The sequence below is a fragment of the Theobroma cacao genome, chromosome 5 (genome assembly GCF_053813885.1).
Source record: "Theobroma cacao isolate CCN51 chromosome 5, ASM5381388v1, whole genome shotgun sequence".
NCBI lineage: Eukaryota > Viridiplantae > Streptophyta > Magnoliopsida > Malvales > Malvaceae > Theobroma > Theobroma cacao.
Window position 1 is genome coordinate 46,606,777 of NC_142643.1, and position 21,051 is coordinate 46,627,827.

The 21,051-nt window shown below is 33.3% G+C and overlaps 3 protein-coding genes across 3 annotated transcripts; 2 read left to right on the plus strand and 1 right to left on the minus strand.

The window, feature by feature from the left end:
• Window positions 1-5,761: 5,761 nt before the first annotated feature.
• LOC18600454 (uncharacterized) lies at window positions 5,762-9,365 on the plus strand. Its single transcript, XM_018121163.2, has 3 exons — window positions 5,762-6,308; window positions 7,376-7,772; window positions 8,231-9,365. Exons 1-3 carry the CDS (start codon window positions 6,080-6,082, stop codon window positions 9,222-9,224), a joined length of 1,620 nt encoding a protein of 539 aa, XP_017976652.2. The 5' UTR covers window positions 5,762-6,079; the 3' UTR covers window positions 9,225-9,365.
• A 950-nt stretch (window positions 9,366-10,315) lies between these two features.
• On the plus strand, window positions 10,316-11,904 carry LOC18600455 (Photosystem II reaction center PsbP family protein). The gene is made up of 3 exons (XM_018121166.2): window positions 10,316-10,807; window positions 10,990-11,209; window positions 11,439-11,904. The coding sequence occupies exons 1-3, from the start codon at window positions 10,468-10,470 to the stop codon at window positions 11,743-11,745; spliced, it is 867 nt and encodes a 288-aa protein (XP_017976655.1). The 5' UTR covers window positions 10,316-10,467; the 3' UTR covers window positions 11,746-11,904.
• Window positions 11,905-11,909: 5 nt separating this feature from the next.
• On the minus strand, window positions 11,910-18,706 carry LOC18600456 (JmjC domain protein JMJ24). The gene is made up of 14 exons (XM_018121162.2): window positions 18,415-18,706; window positions 17,329-17,915; window positions 16,708-16,844; window positions 16,539-16,638; window positions 16,298-16,430; window positions 16,148-16,202; window positions 15,293-15,971; window positions 14,849-15,178; window positions 13,943-14,368; window positions 13,778-13,850; window positions 13,234-13,319; window positions 12,622-12,741; window positions 12,455-12,525; window positions 11,910-12,153 (listed from the first exon to the last, which is right to left on the minus strand). Exons 2-14 carry the CDS (start codon window positions 17,860-17,862, stop codon window positions 12,054-12,056), a joined length of 2,844 nt encoding a protein of 947 aa, XP_017976651.2. The 5' UTR covers window positions 17,863-17,915; window positions 18,415-18,706; the 3' UTR covers window positions 11,910-12,053.
• Between the last annotated feature and the right edge of the window lie 2,345 nt (window positions 18,707-21,051).

Sequence of the window (21,051 nt, forward strand, 5' to 3'; positions counted from 1 at the left end):
ATGTTATTTCTTATTATTAGATTTACAAAGTAAAATAATTTTATTATGTGATTTTAGGGTCGGGATTTATTACGAGTCAATTTTTCTTCCAAAAACAGAAAACAGGTAACAAGAAATTACTTCAAAACAAACCATAACCAAAACCTTAGCCTATGAGTAGTGATTTCTCAAACTTTTTTGTAAAACCTTGTTCGATAATTTTAAAATATTCAAATAATCATTATCTTTAATTTATCAAGATAAAAAGGTAATGTATTATCTTATCTAGACAAGATGATCGTCATGGGTGTTATCTCGTAAAATCCATAAATTTCATTGCTTTTTATTGATATAGGCAAAGTCAAGAAAATAACTTTATTCCACATCAAAAACTTTTTCCATATCTCCATTCTTTCTGTTGATCACTTCTAATTAATCTACACTTATCAAATAGTGAAAATGATGGAAAAAAAAAAAAGGTACTTAAATTTAGGAAAAAGAAAAAAAAATGGTGGTCTTCATCATTGCTGGTCCATACAATATTTGATACATTGCACATATTTAATCACTTTATGCCTTTTTGCAAATAATTTGCCAACTAATATAAATGATGCTTTTCTCATAATTTTCTTTTTCCACTAAACGACATAGCCCTAGATCTTTAGCTAGCTTTTCACTAGCTAATTATGGTTAAAATCTTGTTTTACTTAAGTAAAATCTCATTAAAAAGGTCACAGTACAAAATCTAGTTTATGAATTATTATTTTGGACCCCATTAAATTAAATTTTTTAAAGATTTTCTTTTTGGTTAAAGAAATAATAATAATAATAATAATAATAGAATTTTAATGTTTAATTTTCTTAAATTAAATTTAACCCCATTAAAATAAGACTAATGTAACATCTTATTTCTTTAAGAAAACATTTTTGTCAATGATATAAGTAGCTATGGAATTTTTCACCATTTTTTCTTTGTTAATCTCCAATTTTTTGACCAAAATCATCACAAAATTTTGATTTGATCCTCTTCATTAACCCCCCCTCCCAAAAAAAAAAAAAACCTCAAACGTCAAAGATGACATGATATATATATATATATACACACACACGCACGCACGTGCACACACATACACATAGTAATAAAAGTGTTAAGCTAGAATCCTCCTCTCTTTATTTGAGTAATTTTTAGATAAAATTAGATATTTATCGAGGTTGTGCTATCATCATAAGTTTTCAACTTTGAAACATATTATATATATATAAACATGAGAGAATACATATTCGAGATTTAAAAAAATTATTATATATATAATTAATCGACAATTATTATTTATGTTATCTTCATCATTAAAGTATTATAACAAGCAAATGAAGCAACAAATTAATGAATTATATGCCGTACGCTAATGTGCAATTAATATATATATATTGACAGCGATAGAATAGAAAGAATTCTTTGTTATGTAATTTGTTGCTCTGCTTTATTATTTTTGTCTCAAAGAATGATTATCAATAAATTAAATTACGTCTTTCAATATATATATATAAGAGAAGAAAATGATCAAAATGTTTTCAGAAATGGATGGACGAAAGTGATAGTAAAATATTTTCTAATAAATGATCTAAAAATTGAAAGGCAGTGGGGTGGGCATGCAGTTGTTTTCACTACGGGGGCCATTAGGTTGGTGGATGCTATGCCGATATAAAGCTTTAGCCCAAGGGATTACAGGCAGGAAAAGGAAGCTGATCATCATCAAAGCTAATGTTGAATTAATCATAATTAATTACCATATTTAAGCTAATTGTTTTTTAATTTTTTAATTTTTTTTAATTGCATCAGAAAGCTTGTACATAGCTTGAAGGCCTAGAACACATTAAAGAAGCTTTAATTTAATGTTAATCAAATTAATTGTAAGGCCTACTAAATAAAAAGTGCCGATAAAAAGATGACATACAAAAAGGGAAAACAGGATTAATGGTGGATTTGTCAACACTTTAATCTTTATAGACACTAGGTAGGTAGAACACATCACAATCAAATTACTATTTTTAAGTGATTAATAAATTGATGTGGGTGATTAATTAAGTTAATTAATTACATAATTAATTTGCTATATGCACCTTTAAAAATTCATTGTGCTTGCATGGGGGTGGTGACTTTTGAATATGACCTTGAAAATGATCATCAATTTATATATTACCTATAAATTTCTTTTTTTATTTTTGTGAGTTCATTAGATTGCCCAATTGATTGTGACAAAAAGGGGATCTCCACCATTCAAATTAACTCACAGCCTAAGCTATATTTGTTAATTTTACAAGCTAATTAAGTGTTGTTTAGAAAGAAAATTATATATATAATTATGTATATTTGAGATTAGTCTCTTTAACAAAGCAAAAATAAACCCAATGTTTAGATCATGTGATAATGTTCCATGTTCGGGTTTTACATACAAGAGATTTTTATGTTTCGATACAAGAGGTCTGTCTTTAATGTTAACTTAATCTTGATTTCGGAATTGTAACTCTCCTTTCATGATATCGAAATTAAAATCTCATTGCCTTTCAAAAAAAACAAATGTCTAAATCATATGATAATATTATGTTCTAAACTTATATGCAACTTGATAGTATATACCTAATTCTTAATCTAGATACAGTTTTGCTCAAAAGGATAATATGAATTATAAAATGAAAATTACCTTTTGTATACCATTTTTGTGAAAGGGAGCATTCATGTATCTCACGCTATGGAAAATGATAACAACACGTTACCTAAATGCCTTTCTTTTGTCTGTCCAAATTAATATAGAGAACAATAAAACTCTATCTAGTTTTTAGATCTCCAATTAAAAAAAAAAAACTCTTAATTTCTCTTAAAACTATCAAAACAATCCTAAAGAATTATCAAGACGATTAAACTAATTAATACTGTAAAATTTCGTGATGTATGAAACATCTCTCGAATCACAACGAGAATATCAAATGTAAAACTATTTACTTACCATTCATACATATGTTTAGAGAGACAAACATCATTATCGATAGTTTAACCAAAGCTGGAACAATCCGAATTAATGGATTTTTGTTTTCTATCTTACAATGTATTACTTAAAAAAATAAAAAGGGTTCTTTAGTGAAAAAAAAGGAAGCAGGAAAAGCCAAAAGTTAATTGGGATTCCTGTCCCACACATGAGCTTTATCCAAATTTAGGGGGGGTATCGAATAACAACAAATAATTGACAATGAAAATAGTCTTTTTTTGTGTAAAACTTTTCTCAGAAGGTACTGATTCTTCAGCTTGGAGATCACACGTGGTACAACAATTAATTAAAATCGTAAAGAATTGGACAAAATATTGGCATAAATAACAGTCAATCTGGCATTAAATACAGATAATTAATTATAATTATATAATATAGTTTTAGCACTTTGCAGTTAGTTTTTGTCTGTTTTGCATGTGTAAAAAATTTGTTTTGTTGCATATAAAACTCAAGTATTCCTCCAACCCACCACTTACTCAATTGATTTATGGTTCATGATGTATATGGCTTCATTTTCTGGGCCCTCTCTCTCTCCCCCTTTCTACCTAAACTAAACTTCACTGTAAAAACTGAGTAAAATTAATACAAATTTGTGTCTCGCATCAAGAACTTATGTCAATACAATTAATACCAAACTTAACAATTATTAAGTTTAAAAAATATGTTTATAAACGTGAACGTTGCACACTTTATCAGATTAATTTTTTAAAAATAAAATAATAATTTTATAACAAAATAATATCAAAATCGACCCAACCAAACACCTAAAAAGGGAAGCAGGCAAAGTAAAGATTAAAGAAAAGTAATGATACATGGATATATCTCACTGACAATACCTGTTGCTCGATTTTGTGCCTTGTACCATGTAATTGAAGGGTCTTTGTCAGTCTTTTAGCTCATGAGCATGTGGTGGAAAGGATATATTCCAACACCAATTCTTGCTAAATAATCCCTGCATATGTATTTATCATGTATATATATATATTCATAACATTTATGGTTTTATATTTCTGAAGATGCAAAGATGTTTTGCCATGCAGACAAGTCCCATCACCATGCAAATATCAGTTACGTACAACTAGAAAGCCAGAGGGAAAACAGAAACAGAAAGCGTTGTTAAAACTGTGAAAATATATACATATATATATAAAATAATTGAGAGCAAACATTGCAACTTTTGCATGGAAAGAGGTGAGCTTAAGGAAAGTGACTGAGCTTCGGACTTCAAATATTTTCTCTCATGGTACACCATCAGTTGGAATTATTATGCTTATCGATCTAACACCTGAAGAGATTCTCTCTGTGTGCTACTTTCACTTTAATGCACTCCCCCAAAAGAAAATAATTCCATCGAAAAAATTCCTTTCAAAATTATTATATTTTTATCGACAAATTATCAATTAATCTAATTTTTTAATTTTAAAAAAAAAAAATTTTGTTAGCATCAATTTTTTCAGAAATAAATTTTTTGTCGGATTCAAATAAAATGACTTAATAATGTAACGATCCGAATCTAAATGTTGTTGGGTCAATAATTTTTTAAATTTTGTATTACTTAAAATAAAATTATAAATAACAATTAATTTAAATATTAATAATTATATTCACACTCGATGAAAAACCGAACCACATTGACCAAGTAGAGTTGAGCAGCTAGAAAACGACTATTAAGAACCTTAGCAGACAATTTCTCTTACCTATAATTTAATTAAATCATAATATTGTTAAGTCCCTCTCATTTCTATCTTTTTTTTATTATCTTTAATTTTTTATAATAAAATTTATTTTATTCAAAAATTTTCCATGGCTACTTATGACACATCACCATCCCACATCATTCGACATAGGCCTAAAATGACTAATTTATCCCTACTTTTTCACAAAATATGTAGAATACCCTTGGGGGGGAAAAAATCTGGCATACACCTTGGGGGAAGTACCACCTCTAGGGTGCACGTGAACATGGAGAATTTTTATGTATTATTGTCGGGTCCTTTTCGAGAAGGATTCGATCAGTGGCCACACCCGTGACCGGCGAGGCTATTTTCGTCACTTCCGTCTGCCCATCACGGCGGCTGCCAACTCTGGTGGCGAGTTTCGTAGTTCCGGGTCATTTATAGGGGTATTTCGGGAATGTAATTGCTTTTAATAAAATTATCAGCGGAAAACGACAAGTCTTCAACTTGAAGCTCACTTCCGCCAGCAATGTTTGAAAATAACTAGCTTGTGTGGGCTCTTTTATACATTGAAATACCTAAAGTGCCCCTGATTTCCTTGGAATATTACTAACTTGTTCAAGAAAAATTAAATTGAGCTTAAGAATTAGAATCCTAGCAACAAACAACAAAAATAAAATCCTTACAATGAAGCCATACATTAATTCAATTTGTTTTTTTTTTTTTACTTTCACAGAGATTAAAATTTTTAAAATTATAATGTATAAAAAGCAAGAGTATTAGGTGTCTAGAAAAGAAAAACGGGTTTATTTTAGAATATAAAAGAAAAATAAATAAAGAAAAATGGACGGAGAGAGTATTAAATCTTTTTTCTAATAATATTAAAGAAATGAATGTATTTGACATGGTAAACTAAGGCTATAAGTTCCTAAAATTAACTGAAATGAGGATAAGGGCAAATTGTTAATACCAACGAAACCTAGGGGCAAATTGAGTATAACATTAGCCAACAGCGTTGAATATACTATAAGCTAGTGAGTAATATTTATGTATAGATAACAGCCAAAGAGGACTTGGTTGGCTTCTTATGTTCTTCCTTGTGCTAGCAAAAAAAAAAAAAGAAAACCTCAAGCACCAGAAATGAAGGAGAAATTCCTGGTTTTTGTCTTCCTCTAGCTACAAGAAAATCCCAAGTTTTTCTTGTTTGGGGGGTTTTTGTTTTTTATTTATAAAAATAAACAAATAAATCTTTTCTGCTTTTGGTGAGATGAGCGGCAAGAACTAGGAATAAAAGAGAGAAAGAAACAAGAGAGTCATTTGGAAGGAAGAGAAAGAAAGACAAAAAGTTGGGTGTTTTTTTATCTGTTTCCTTTATCTTCAATGTCAAATATTACAGCAGGTGATGGCGGGAGCTTATCTTCAGGCAACACTGCTGGAGAAGAAGTTCATCAACAACAACAACAGCAGCAGCAGCAACAACAAGAGCAAGTGAATCACTTCCATGGTTTAAACTCTTTGCCTCCTTCAACTAACAGCAATGGCTCCACCACTACTCCACAGGAGCAGCCTCCACAAGCTAAGAAGAAGAGAAACCTTCCAGGAACTCCTGGTAAAATGAACTGGCTGCTTCATCAACTACTTACTTTTTTGCTTTTCTGGGCATCATTTGTTTGATTAAACAAACTTGGTTTTAAAGATTTTGTTGTGTTAAAATTAACAGGGTCATTGAAGTAGAGAAGTGAAGAAAGATTTTTTTGTTTACTGCTTTGAGTTTGAGTTCGTTACATCAGTAATTCAATGTTTTTTTTCTCTGATTCATCTTATGGCTTATAGACTACTTGGTATCAGTCAACAGAGTTCTCAAAATGTAAGCAAATGAATTTTTACCTACTCAACTAAGTTATCTTGGCATTACAGGCCGGATTTAGAAAGTTTTGGACATGTTCTTGCATATGCCTGCATATATATACATATATATTGTTTTGGATCAAAACAAATAGGGAAACCTTCTGCAGGCAGCTGATTTAATTCTTTAGGGCTGTTATGAAGAAGATTTCCTGTATTGTTTTGAGTAGGAAGAAAGGTTTTGGAGCCAATCTGGGTCAGAAAAATGGTGAATTATTGAAGTTTTAAGTTGTTAAAAGGGGTTTCAATTATTGGTTGGGTATCACAATCATTGCAGAGCAAACTGTTGGCCTTGCCCTCACTCCTTTTTTTTTTTTTCTTTGTTTTGTTTTTTAACTGTTTCAAGTAAAGGAATCACATATCCCTGCTAATGGAATATCTGTACTTTCCCCTCTCTCTCTCTCTCTCTCCCTCTTTCTTTCTTTTTTCCTCTTTTCTTTCTTTCTTTCTCTCTCCCTTTTTCACATTTCATGTTGATCTAATCACTCCAGTCTCCTAACTGTTTATGTTATTTTATTTAAGATGGCAGTCTGTTGAATTGTAGTCAAGTAAGAAAAAGGACCCAAAATTTGGTTCTTCCAAGGAAATTGAAGATATTAACTGTGGAAAATGAACAATATAATGTTCTTTAATTCCCAACGATTATTTCCAAGTAAATTGGTTTTCTGAAACTTTTGAAAGTTAAGAGCACTAAAGCTTTAGAATAACAGAAAAATGCTATGGCAAAAAGTGAATGATGACATGTCTTTGCATGGGCTTTTATGTGTGCAGATCCCAATGCAGAAGTCATTGCTCTATCACCAAAGACCCTTTTGGCCACAAACCGTTTTGTATGTGAAATCTGCAAGAAAGGGTTCCAGAGGGACCAAAACCTTCAACTTCACCGGCGAGGCCATAACCTGCCATGGAAGCTTAGGCAAAGGACAAGCACTGAAATCCGGAAGCGGGTCTATGTCTGCCCTGAACCTTCATGCGTGCACCATAACCCGGCTCGAGCTCTAGGCGACCTGACAGGGATCAAGAAGCATTTCTGTCGAAAACATGGAGAGAAGAAATGGAAATGCGACAAGTGCTCCAAGAAATATGCTGTGCAATCAGATTGGAAAGCTCATTCAAAGACCTGTGGCACCAAGGAATATAAATGTGACTGTGGCACCATTTTCTCCAGGTTTATACATATATATTTATCCTCCTTTGAACATGACTCTATAACAGCAACTTGTCACTATAAAGATTTAAAAAAAAGTTTTGATTTAATGTCTAGAACGCCATGTAAGACTAGTTGGCAGTGCATGCATGAACTAAGACTTGAAATCAATGGTGTTATCTTTGATAGAAAAAGGATGATTGGATCATTCGGATTGCTTCAGAATATATTATTTTTGGGTCGATGGTAGCAAGTTTAGTTAATTTCCCTAATACCCAATTGCTAGCTTTGCTTAAAGTCTTTGTTTGACCACAGATTCTGCATGAAATTGTTATTTTACTATAAAGTCTTAGTCCCCCTTCTTGTGGTCCAAGCAATTGAATAATGGACCCTTTTCCCAATAATTGTTCTTTCTCTGAAGATTATTAAGTGATTAACTAATCAGATTGTTTATCATTATTATTTTTTTTTTTTTGCAGAAGAGACAGTTTTATTACCCACAGAGCTTTCTGTGATGCCCTAAGTGAAGAAAACAACAAGGCAAACCAAGGACTTGTACCCAACGTGGGATCGAACTTACAAGCCCAAGTCCCTGAGCTTATTCCTGCAATTCCCATCAACAACAGCCCCAACACATCTGCCATGAATATTTCTGATCCGTTCAGCCATGACACGAAAAGCCCTTTACAGCCCTTAAGCATGGCAGGAAGCATGTTCTCCAGCAATCCTGGAAACCTGTTTGGTGGAGCGAAAAGTAATGTTTCCAATCCTTCCTCCTCTTGCCTGCAACTCAATGCGAATAATTCGTCGACATTATTCGAAGGAAACGGGCACCTGTTTTCTGGCTCAGCCTCCATGTCTGCCACTGCCTTGTTACAGAAAGCAGCTCAAATGGGTGCAACTGTTACTACTGGTAGCCTGAACTCTCCCTTGATGGGGAAAAGTTTCACCACAAGCATGGCGCCACCATCATTTGTTTCAATGCAAACTCCTCAGAGTAATCAACCACAAATGCTAGGAGCTGATGCTGGATTCACCAACCAGTTCATGCAGAAGAGCCAAGAAGAAATACGGTCAGATCAGTTTTTCAATGCTAATGGAGGGGTTGACCATCAAAGTTCAGCTGTGAACAATATGGCGATGTTTTCAGGGGTTTTTGATCAAAACAATGCGTTGTTGAAGAGTATAGAGAACGATCAGCGCGGTGCAAGTTCAAATTCAGGGTTGAGTACCCCAAGAAGTGGTGGAGCAAACCCTTCTGGTCTGTCAGGCTTTAGTGGGGATATGATGACTGTTGATTTCTTGGGGATCGGGGGATCAAGACCCAGGAATCTGCTTGAAAAACAGCATCATCATCATCATCAACCACAGCAAGATCATTTGGAGTTTGGAGGCTTTGCCCAGGCAAGACTGCAAGGCTTGAGCCATTTTCAGCAACATGCAGCTGTGGAGAAACCAATGTGGAAAGTTTAAAACTAGAAGTAGCTAGCTAGCTCAATAATAGAACTCCTTGCTAAAACTTCTTCTATCGCTTTTTCCTTTTCCAGCTCTTTATTTTTAGCCATGGATTAATATTTAAGAAAGTGGTCTTGCTAAAGAGCAAGGCATTCAGCATTTTGGCTAAATTTCAAGCAAGTTAATTAATCTTCCAATAATTGGTACACGTTAGCTTTTCTTTAAAAAAAATTAGTACACGTTAGCTTTTCTTTAAAAAAAATTAGTACACGTTAGCTTTTCTTTAAAAAATTAAGTGATTATTATCTTAAAAATTAAGCTATTAAAATATGCAGCATCGATATTTATAATATCAAAACTCATCTTTGTAAGACTGTTTTGATATTTCGCAACATTTTTTCTTATATGAATTCACGATACCTTTGTTACAAGTTAAGTCACTTTATCTACTCCACTCATTAAATTGCTTGACGTGATATCGAAATCAAATTCGAATTGATTCTAATATATATCACTTTATTACAAAATTATTATTATTTTTTAAAAAAATTAACCTATTGAGATATATAACGTTAATGTTTATAAACCTAAAACCTCTCTTTTACCTAACCAATGTGAAATTCCTTTAAGATATGTACACTACTAATTATCTCAAAGAGTAATTACATCATTGTCATGCATGATTTGCATTAAATTTTTCCCTAAGACATTGGTTGAAAAGAAAAGAAAGAAAACCTTTTACGTTTTGCCTTTGTAATCATTTGCTTTAAGCTTTTTCTTTTCCTTTTTTCCTTTTTTTTTTTACGTGCACGGTCAAGCAAGGAGCAAGTGCAACACAATACTCTTTTTCTTCTCTCTTTTTCTCCCTCGATGGACGAACCATCGACTCGTCATCCTCGTGCCATGGTGAGAGTAACATGCTTGCACAGATTCGGCCCGTGCAATACCCATCAAGCCTAAGTTAATAGATCATGAAAAGGCCCCCAAAAGGGAAAACAATGGCCTTCTCTAGATTTGTGGCTCTGAGTACCTAATGAAACCACAGACAATGAGAGCCACCAGAACTGGATAAGCATTATCAAGAAAAGCTGGCCAAAACCCAAATTTTTATGCGTGATTGGTCATTAAGAAACCAATGAAAAATGCAAAACTTACGCAAACATTTACGAAAACCCAGAGCATCTAAATTGGACCGTCAGTGCCTTGGAACTTATATTCGTAACAAGCTATAGTTCTAATACCACCAAAGCAAAGTGCAGATATGGCATTGCAGCAGTACCTTCATGCATGCAAATATGTGTCTCTGAACAGAATTTACATGACGCAATCATCCAACAACGGCCACAAGGAGAGTTTCCAGGAGGTGACAACGAGGCAAGGAAAGTCCCGGGCGGAGGAATTCGCACCGCTTGCGACAACATTCAGGCGGCGCCTACTTGTTGGTGTTGGTTCAGCTTCTCTAGTGGCTGTCGGTGCAAATTTTGGTGGCTTAACTAGTTTTCTTCTGGGGTTGGCACCAGAGGGTGGTCGAAATTTGAAGCTGGATGTGCTTTATCCAATTGAAGGATATAGTCGTCGCATTGAAAATAATGAAGGATTTGGTTAGTAAGTTCTATTACTCGACTTCCTTGATAACTTTATTTTCTATAAATTTCGAGAAAAGATGACCAATATATGTATCATAATATCATAGTCGTATAAACATTGAAATACTCAAACAGTGTCAGACACAGATAATTAAAGTAAAATGAAAATTGATATAAGATTTTTGGACTGCTTGCAGAGTTCATATACCCGGCAAGTTGGGTTGGAGATCAAAGGTTGCTATATAGAGCAGCTGAGAGATTGGAGAGATCACTTGATCCACTTCCCACGAGCAGTCTGAAATCCAGCAATCGTCCCCGCAAGAATGTGAACGAACCAATTGTTGCCTACGGTCCGCCTGGTTCGAGTGGTGAGCTCAATGTCAGTGTCATTGTCTCACCAGTCCCCCTAGACTTCTCGTGAGTATACTACTAACACCTTTAACAAACCTCCATATAGAGATGTCAATTAATGTTTCGTAAAGGTATCTTATAATCGTGTTCAGGTAGAGTTCGAGTAGTAATACTATTATCCATTACAGATTCGATTAAGACCCGGGTAGTAATCTTAGGGTACCCACTACCTTACCCGATGACATCCCGGAAGATGAAGCTAATGGCCTAATGCTTTGCCTTTTTGCATTCATAGAATTGAAACTTTCGGAGGGCCAAAAGAGGTGGGCGAAGCTGTGGTTCGAACGATCACAGGACAACGCCCTGATGTTAAAGGAACTCTGATAGAATCATCTGTGAGAGAGGATCCTTCCAAGAATGTCAAGTACTACGAGTTGGAATTCAGAGTCGAAAGCCCCTCGTTCCAGCGGCATAATGTTGCCGTTTGTTGTGCTCGTGGGGGTAGGCTCTTCACTCTGAATGCACAAGTAGCAGAATCCGCATGGCCAGAGTTCAAGTCAGTCTTCTATAGAATTGCTAATTCATTTAGTCTTACCACTTGATATGGAGTTTTACTTCAGCTTCTTTCCAGGACCTGTCGACAGCACAAGCAAAAACAACGGTTGTCAACAGGTTCTGGGATATCAACGTTTTTGTGGGGGAATTGCCGGTCTTTCAGAGGGAATTGGTTGCATAAATATAAACTCATACATTGTCAAGAATCAGATGTCTTAAATCCTTCAAGTACTGTAAGAATTATAGGTTTACATATAAATACATTTGTACATCGAAATTCCATCAGGCACCCACAATGGGCCACTGGAGAAACTATACTTTCTATATCTAAAATTATAATCACTATACAGAGAATTCAGGCACAAGTTATCTGTCTTCGCTTGGCAACCTTCTCCAGATTCTCAGACACCGCTGCAGTTAAATTAGGATCCTCGAATCCAAGCTCAGTGCCCAGTCTGCAATGGGAGAAGAATAGAAACAGTGGACTCAGCCGAAGGCAAAGCAACAAAAAGGAAAATCAAAAGGGTAGTGGGTTGGAGAAACATTTTTAGGGAGTAATTAAGCTCAGCAATGCCCTTGTCTTTTCCCTTGGCCCCAATACCTTCGCAAGACCAAATCCCCTAACGGAATATGCACTTATATCTAAAAGGACAAAGGTCAAGTGGGAGGGCTCATTCTTTTTTATCAGACTCCAATAAGATCAACGTGAAATGCTAACATTAAGACCAAGACAAAATTAAGGCTAAATTGACTTACTTTGGATCGAGCACCAATTTTTGGACCTCTTTAATAGCCGAACTAGCTGCATATAATGAGATCTTTCCCACCTGCTTCAACACAATGGGTGAAGTTAGTAAACCCAAGGAACATGGCAAGCACAGGGAAAAGAAAGCACTGAATACTTCTTGGGGTATAAGCCTGACCTCCAAAATTTGAAGTTTTCCGTCATGGTCATTTGGAAGACAGCGGATTTCTTCGGCCAATCTCACAGCCTCCCCCACACTTTCGGGAAATAAGAAGTCAAGTCCTAACTGAACAGTGGACTGAAAAATTCAATACAAGGAAATCAGTCAATTGAAGTATAACCATAAGCAAAATAATATACTTCTATACACCAGAGTTGAGTTTTATCAAGTTTTTCCAATTCTGCCTACTAATTCAAGAAGGTAAAGATGCATTTAACAAATAAAATCTGACAGCATATTTTCTGTTTGGCCAGATTCCATAATGATGGACCATTCGAGGAAGAACTTAATTTGTTCAATAACTTCAAATTAGTTACTGCAAAGATTGGTCCCAAGTTTATAAATCATGAAACCATTCTTGTAAGCAATACCAGGCCAGAATCGTCTCTCCCTCAGAAGAATAGACTCAAGGATTAGTTTCCACAGTAATGAACATCATTTTATCCAACAAGGTAAAAGACTAGTATATTGGACGTACTCAACGACATCAAATGTCACCTTATCTGCCATATTTACAATAAAATTACAGAACTCATCCAAACATGGAAGGTTACTGATTAGAAGACCCACCTGGAGATTCCTCACTTGGAAAGGGCACCCAGCAGGGACAAAGACAGCTTGCCCCAAATGCTGTTCAAACGACCATGGCACCACTCCTGTTAAAAAAAAAACAACTTTTAACACTCAAAAATAAATATTATTATCTATTACATTAATGATTCAAAACTACTGATACAAAGAGAATATTGAAATTGTCACTGGCTTGAAATTACAATAAGGTTTTCCAAAAAAAATTGTGACCTCAACTCCAATTTCATCGCCTAGAAAATTGGTTTCTAAACATTTTACAGTAGTAGGTTGTTATCTTATCCATCTTCCTGTCAGCAACCATGAGGGTTTCCTTCTTTTTCTGGAAGACTTGGCTGGCTTACAGAAATTTTCAAAATCACAGCAAAATTTTCACTCGATTAGGAATAACACAATCAGAATGGTTCCTGGACAAATTGAATACTAGTCTGCAAATATGCAACACTTCATCCATGTGCCACAAAAAAGGACAGTTGAACGAACTCCAAGACATACACTCTCTGAAATTGACATCAATTATCCTTACCAAATTCTTCCCTCAACTTTCTCTTATGATGCTCATTCAGGTAAACCACTTCATCATACAGAGGACATATCACCTGAAAATCAAAATAAAGAATCACCAACATGCACTTCTGCACAAGCAAACGTCTTAAAAGTGGAGCTTCTACAACTAAGATCATAAACTTACAGTATCACTTATTGCACTTTCAGGCTTCCCAGAATCCATCCAGTGCATACGCAAATACTCAATTAACTTTGGAACATCCTGTCGGTGGAAGACATCCCAACAAGCTCCTGCATGAGTCTTTCCCAGAACATCCCTTCTATTGCCATTTAACTGTTCAAAATCCACAGATTTCTCCCCAACCATAGTAGTTTCAGCTCCTTGATCATCCATTTTCTCATCCTCATGTACAGCAGATGTGCTCTCGTATTCATCATTCATATCAGTTCCATCAAGTGATAAATCAGGTAACCCTTTCTCATCTGACCTTGTTTCAGGATCACCCAAAGACTCATTTACCTCAGATTCACCATTGGAATTTTGCATGTCCTCCATTTTTGTCTTCTGACCCTTAGCATTCACATCACATGTATGTACCAACAAGTAAACCTGACAAACGCCTCAACTTTCAGTTCATACACTTTACCGCAGAATATACAGATTTAATTTTAATGCTTAAGAAAAAGAGTTAAAGGTAATTCAGACTTTGCTCATGAATCATTAATAATTGAATCCATTGTCTCTTTCATATTAAAGATCTAAGATGGTATTACAAACATACATGTTTTAATCTTGCATGTATACCAAAGTAATAGAGTAGAAATAGCAAAAGATAATGCAAAAATGAAAACCTAAATGCTATTCAAGCATTAATTTCCAGTATAGGACCCATAGATTTAATCCTTTGATACACATTAAGACATAAAAGAACAATATACACATAGGAAGCTGCAGTCCCAAAGTATCCTTCTATTAAGAAAGTAAGCATCTGAAAGTAATATTGACCACAATGGTTAATGAAAAAAGAATTTCATTTTTTTTTTAATTTATGCACTAAAATTAGTCAAGATAGGGGAAAAAGCAACTTACCATGTCACGCATTTTGAAATGGAGATTGGTTACTGAATCCCCTCTACCAAGTTCTTCATAGGTCCCATACGATATATAAATCTTAGGTCCTACATCATTTTGCAAGGAATAATGGGGCAATTTTGCAGCAACATTTAGAAGACCCAACCTGGAATGAATGTACTCAAGTAAAGGAAGTTTACTGATAAACTCAGGTCTCTGGTACATTAAAAACTCTTCAGAAGCACCGGGAGAAGGCCAATCTTTCAACTTCAACATTTCCAGCCAACCATTTTCGTGATATCTTCCCTCCATGTATCCTTTGATAAATTGACCGAGTTCAATATCAACCTGACATCATGTCAAATCAGACCCACAGATATAAAAGCGTGTAACACATAATATCAATTAAATTACTGAGAAATCAAGATCGCACACATATAATCAGTAGCATTGAGAACCCACCTCAGACCAGTCTAAGCAATCTATGGCCTTGACCATTCTGCTTTCATCTTTTATTTTCTCATCCACATTCTCCTGAATTCCTCTCCATATAGACACTGGATCCCAACTTGACATGGATGAGACATCACATACCTCCTTGACAATCACAGGTTCACCATTGCCCCAACGCTTTCTAAAATCTGCAATCCCTTCTGCTTTAAGATCTTGAGACGATGGAAAGTATAAAAGATTATCATCACTACCCTCTCTGTCAGAGAATTGACAGAGTCTGGGATCATTTGATTCAGTCTTTTCTGAACTTTCAACATCATAAACCTTACAGCCACTAACCATTTCCTCAACGTTCTTTACCAGTTTTGCAACCCAATTCATCTTAAAAATACGGTTTAAGTTCAATGAGTGATGACCACAGCCACCATACTCCATTGGAGGACATGGAATACTGCCATCACTGTTGGCTTTCCAGCCAGAGAACTTATCCAAGAAATTCAGTTTCAATTCAGATACTTGTCCCATAGCAGTTTCTTTGTCTAGAGTTCTCTCACCAGTCTCATTTCCTACATCTTCAACACCACCTGAAGATGCTCTCCGAAGATCTTGACAGCAACAGAGGCACAGATCATACGAGCAATTTGGACAATGCCGATGATAATCAATAATAGGTATCCTACAGAAATTACTGCAAAAAGACAAAGTTATAAACCATAAGCCATTGGAACAACAGGCATGATTATGTGCTAACCGTACTTTCGCACATCTAATTAGTAAACCTCGTCAAAAGGACAGAAAAATCAACCAATTAAACTAACCAAATTAAGTGAAACTAATTTAAAATAACTAGTAAATGTTAGGTACCAGCACATCTGCTCGTCTGCATTCACCTTTGCCCTAACAAGATCTATTGCAGTTCCTGAAAAACATATATAAATAACAATGGTTACATAATCACATATATTCTCTGCAGAAACTTGAGTTCAAACACCATTTAATTAACACGCATCTTACCATGAAGTTTTTTTTCCAATTCCACTTCAGAACACTGTTCCTGGTGGATCTTCTTAACAACAGGAAGCACCGAAGACAAAAGACTGTAGTGATACTGTAACTTGTCCAGGACAGGTATTTCCCGTATCCTTACCTGCACTCAGTGAAAGTAAATTATTCTTCAACTAAGTAGAAAATTACACTGTACAAAGTAGTATATATTATTTAGATATGCAAACCCTTTAATTAGAGAAGAAAATACCTTTATCATGTTATCACCTCGTAAGCATGCCTTACAATTACAGGAACCACGACATGCAGGACAAGCCTTCTCAATTTCGTCCAAAGGGATGTTTGAGTACCTGTAAGTGAAGCATAAATACTTGCTCACAAACTAAATGTGAGCACGTTTAACTAAAAGTTCAACTCACCATGTAGAGATACAGCTATCACAATATCCTCTCTTATCGCATTTAAGGCACCAAGAAACTCTCTCTCTATCATTCTGCCGGCATTGATGGCAAGTTTTCCCCACAAACACTTCCTCAGAGGACTCTTCAGAGTCACCCTGAAAACCCACACATGGATATCTGCATCAGCAACATAAAATAGTGGGACAGAAACGAATAGAAAAAAGTTGCAGAGGAATAATCATCATAAATCATGAACTGAACCCTGCAATATCTTGGAGTAAAGAATCATAACAATCTGATTATCAATTAACTATATTTTACCCATTCATTTGCTGTGAAACCTAATAAGTTGGTATAGTGTTCTTTCCACCTTTTTTCTTATTGATACTAGTGATGCTATTGAAAGAGGCCCACCACAATTTACTATATGGGCAAGATGCCACTTGTGAAGTATCCCCATTACTAAAGTTGCACATATATATGCCATATCCTTTAAGAGCAACATTACACTCTAGAATGAATTCCACTCCCCAGCCTTTTCAAGATCTCATGCACACAGGAAAAAAAAACCTGCCATAACAAGAATAAAGACAATAGTAATGCTACCAGATGCACCATGTACTTTGCAACTTAACTCACCACTGGCATAGCAACATCATCATAGCTTCTCTGTGATCTGTTCCTGGATGAATCCGCAGCAGAAAAAGATCGTATCTTGTATGACCTCCAATTCTCTTCAAAAGGTGAGCCATCTCTTTGATAATCATCTTCCATCTTTACAGAATTACGTGCTGGAAAATTCCTCATAGGAGGTGTCTCGGGCGAATACTGAATTTGATTCTTCGAAACCTTCTCCTTATATTTCTTCCCAGAAACCGGAGGAGAATAGTCTTCGACTTTCCTACTTATAAGTGGCACATCAAAGTCATCACTCTTGTCTGCATACACCTCAGTTTCACCACCCAACTTCCTCTTTTTCTTAAGGCTAGCTCTCAATGCAGAATTGGCAGCCCTCCTTTTCGCCTGGATATAATGTTTTTCGCAAACTGTTTTGTCTGGCATAGACATGGCAGTACACCTCCACTGCTTCCCGTCCGACCTTTTGCAACGCAAATCATCTGGAATCCCAACATTATCCTCACCATTCCCCGAGCCTGATCTTGGATGATCCATACCACTCACTTTGCAATCAAAGTCAATAGCCGCAAAGCATGCCCAAATTCAACCTAAAAACAGTCAAACAAAATTTATAAAAAAGTACCTAGTAAGCTAGTTAAAAAAAAAAAAAAATCAATCACCGCCATTATCATGTACAAACAAACAAAATATTCGAACCCCTTACTGGAATTAAACAATAATTCAAAACAAAAACAAAAACGAATTGAGCCAATCAGGAAGATAAAGAAGATTGGCATTGTATAATAAGTAAATAAACAAGATAAGAAAGCAAAACCCAAAACATAAAAAATAGTAAAACAATGAAACAAAGAAGCAATCATGTGAATTATCAAAGAAAACCCATATTCTTAAACCCCAGAAGCAACTTAAAAAGAAAATGGAAAAAAAAAAACAAAGAAGCAATCATGTGACTTATCAAAGAAAACCCATATTCTTAAACCCCAGAAATAACTTAAAAAAACAATGTAAAACCAAAACAAACCCCCGCCCCACAAGAAATTGGGAAACAAGAAACCCACTATTAAAGAAGGCAGAGAAGTGAAGTACCTGAGGCTAGGGCTTTCGATATATAGTAACAGGCGGAGAAAGATATGCGCAAAGAAAAAGAAACTCAAGAAGCATATGTTAACGTATAAGAAGGCCAAAGGAGACTCCGAGTTGGATCGCGCTGTTACTTGACTTCCCGTTTTCGCTTCTACGTTGGTCCTTTTTTAAGTTTTTTTTTTTTTTTTTGCTTTTTTTCTGGTTTATTTCAGACATCTCCCTGTGAAAGTTCACCGTCAACTAGTTTAACTAAACACCTGTTAAACTTCTGCCGTACCACGAGCCCCAAATCAAAGAATGCCGGAATTACAAAATCCCCCCGCTAATTTATTTTCCTACCACTGTTTTTTTTTTATTTTTTTCAATTTAAAGAAAATTAATAAAGGATATAGATATTTTTATTATATAATAAAAAAGAAAAATATACAATTGTAATCAAGTCGCAAATCAAAGTGTTATCAAGCTCAAGATGTTAAATAACACTCTCTTCGTTTCTATCTTTTTTTACGATAATTATGATAAAATTTTTTATTTGATGCATTTTATATTAAATTTTTGAAATTTCTTTTTATAATATAAATGTTTGACACTTTTTAATTTTGACAATAAATGACATAATTTCTAAAAATTCTTCAAAAAATATTAAAAAATCAAATAAATTCTTATTCTTTGATTATGTTCAATTAAATTTTTATACTTTAATTTTGAACTAAATAAATATTTATAATTAATGATCAACTAATTATTGTTAGTCCAAATGCTAATAATAATTTATGCCACGTGATGCTTTGAGACGACTCAATAAATACAAAGGCTTAAATCAAAACATTCAAATGAAGTTTTTTTTTTATTGAAATTAAGAAAAACAATTTTTCAAGCTTTGAATAACAAAATTCATATTTTTGATTTGATATATTCAAATATTTATTATGAAGTATCAAAAATATTTAATTATTATAATTATTTTATATTTTTTAAATAACTAATTTAAAATCAATAATCAAATTTTTAATTCAAATAAATTAACTATCATATAAAATAAAAAATACATAATAATATAAAATAAACTCTAAATTAAAGTGAAAAAGTCTACAAATATTAAAACAATAATACTTAATTTTTGAATACTTATTGTAAATGATAAATAAAGTTTACGATTTTATAAAAATAATAACATAACACACTTACTGCGTATTTTTGAAAGAAAAATTAAAATTAAAAAAAAAACAAATGAGGGAAGAATAATTTAAAAGCTGATATTATAAATTAAAAAAATAATTAATTTTATATAAGAAATAAAATAATTGTTGAAAATTATTAGATACATTATGCCGTTAGTTGATTGAAAATAAAATAAATAAGTGAGAAAAAATAGCTGTTGGAGACCATTAAATATATTTTATCGTTAGTTGATTATAAATAAAAAAATGTAAGAAAAAATAGAGGTTAGAGATTATTAAATATGTATTACCATTAATAGATTGAAAATAAGAAAAATAATTGAGGATTAATAGCATTTTAAGAATTGAAAAGTGATCAAAAATTAATATTTATTAAGTATATAATAAGAGAAGTGAGAGAATATGTTTTTTTTTTCACTTTTAGTTTTTTACATATTTTTAATAAGAAATGAAAGAAAATAAATATTTATTATTAGAGAATAGGTAAATATTTTTTTAATTGTTTTAATTATATATATATATTTTAATATAATCAATTACGTTATTATTATTACAAAAATATGAGATCTCTTCAAATTTTAGACCTGAAGCCCTTGCTTTGGTGGCCTTACCCAAGGGTTGGCTCTAATAATGCTAATGTAACATATTGACATATGATAATTAATGATGATGTTACATACTAACATAATTATATGACATTTTTCATATTTCATGTCAATATCACATGAGTGTAAAATGACAAATGATATTTTTCACTAATAGAAATTATTCAATTGTTAATTATAGAGGCTTATTTAGTATAAAATAAAAATACATGAATTTGATTGAATGTAATAAAAAAATAAAGACTTACTTGATTTTTTTGAAAAGCTTATGAACTTATTAAATTATTATGCCATAATTATTTTATGCTATGGAATAAGTGAGAGTATTTAATTAAATGTTTAAATTAATATTTCATTTTAGAACATAAGGAAATATGAACAAAGAAAAAAAAGATGAAACAACTGCAAATTATTTTTTTATAATATAAATTTGAGAAAATTATTAATCAGTGTTCCATCTATATGTATATTTATATGATATATGTGTTTTCTCATTTATATTTAAGAATGTTGATTTAGTTTTTAGCTGAAAAATGTAATTCATATGCTTTCTTTCTTGTTGGAAAATTGTTGCATTCAAAGACATTATTACATTTAGAAATATTTTCAAATTTAAAAAAAGTGTACATTTAAAATTGAATTTTGCTCTTACATATTCCATTATTCATTTAATAAATGCATGATTGATATTGAAAATTACATTTATGGTTTCAAAATTAATATTTCACATATAATTTTGAAAATAAAAGAAAAATTTACATTGTAATTTATTCATTTCATCAAGAAAACAATTAAAAAGAAAGAAAAACTAAACTATATTAGATGCTCTTGAAACATAATAATTCAGAAAAAAC

Coding starts and splice junctions, on each gene's coding strand:
- LOC18600455 (XM_018121166.2), top strand. CDS start 10,468: ATGGCATTGCAGCAGTACCTTCATGCATGCAAATATGTGTCTCTGAAC. Junction 10,808..10,989: donor TGAAAATAATGAAGGATTTG/GTTAGTAAGTTC, acceptor GACTGCTTGCAG/AGTTCATATACCCGGCAAGT. Junction 11,210..11,438: donor CCAGTCCCCCTAGACTTCTC/GTGAGTATACTA, acceptor TTGCATTCATAG/AATTGAAACTTTCGGAGGGC.
- LOC18600454 (XM_018121163.2), top strand. CDS start 6,080: ATGTCAAATATTACAGCAGGTGATGGCGGGAGCTTATCTTCAGGCAAC. Junction 6,309..7,375: donor AAACCTTCCAGGAACTCCTG/GTAAAATGAACT, acceptor TTATGTGTGCAG/ATCCCAATGCAGAAGTCATT. Junction 7,773..8,230: donor TGTGGCACCATTTTCTCCAG/GTTTATACATAT, acceptor TTTTTTTTGCAG/AAGAGACAGTTTTATTACCC.
- LOC18600456 (XM_018121162.2), bottom strand. CDS start 17,862: ATGGATCATCCAAGATCAGGCTCGGGGAATGGTGAGGATAATGTTGGG. Junction 13,851..13,942: donor AAAGTGCAATAAGTGATACT/GTAAGTTTATGA, acceptor TTTGATTTTCAG/GTGATATGTCCTCTGTATGA. Junction 12,154..12,454: donor AAATTGGTGCTCGATCCAAA/GTAAGTCAATTT, acceptor CTCCCATTGCAG/ACTGGGCACTGAGCTTGGAT.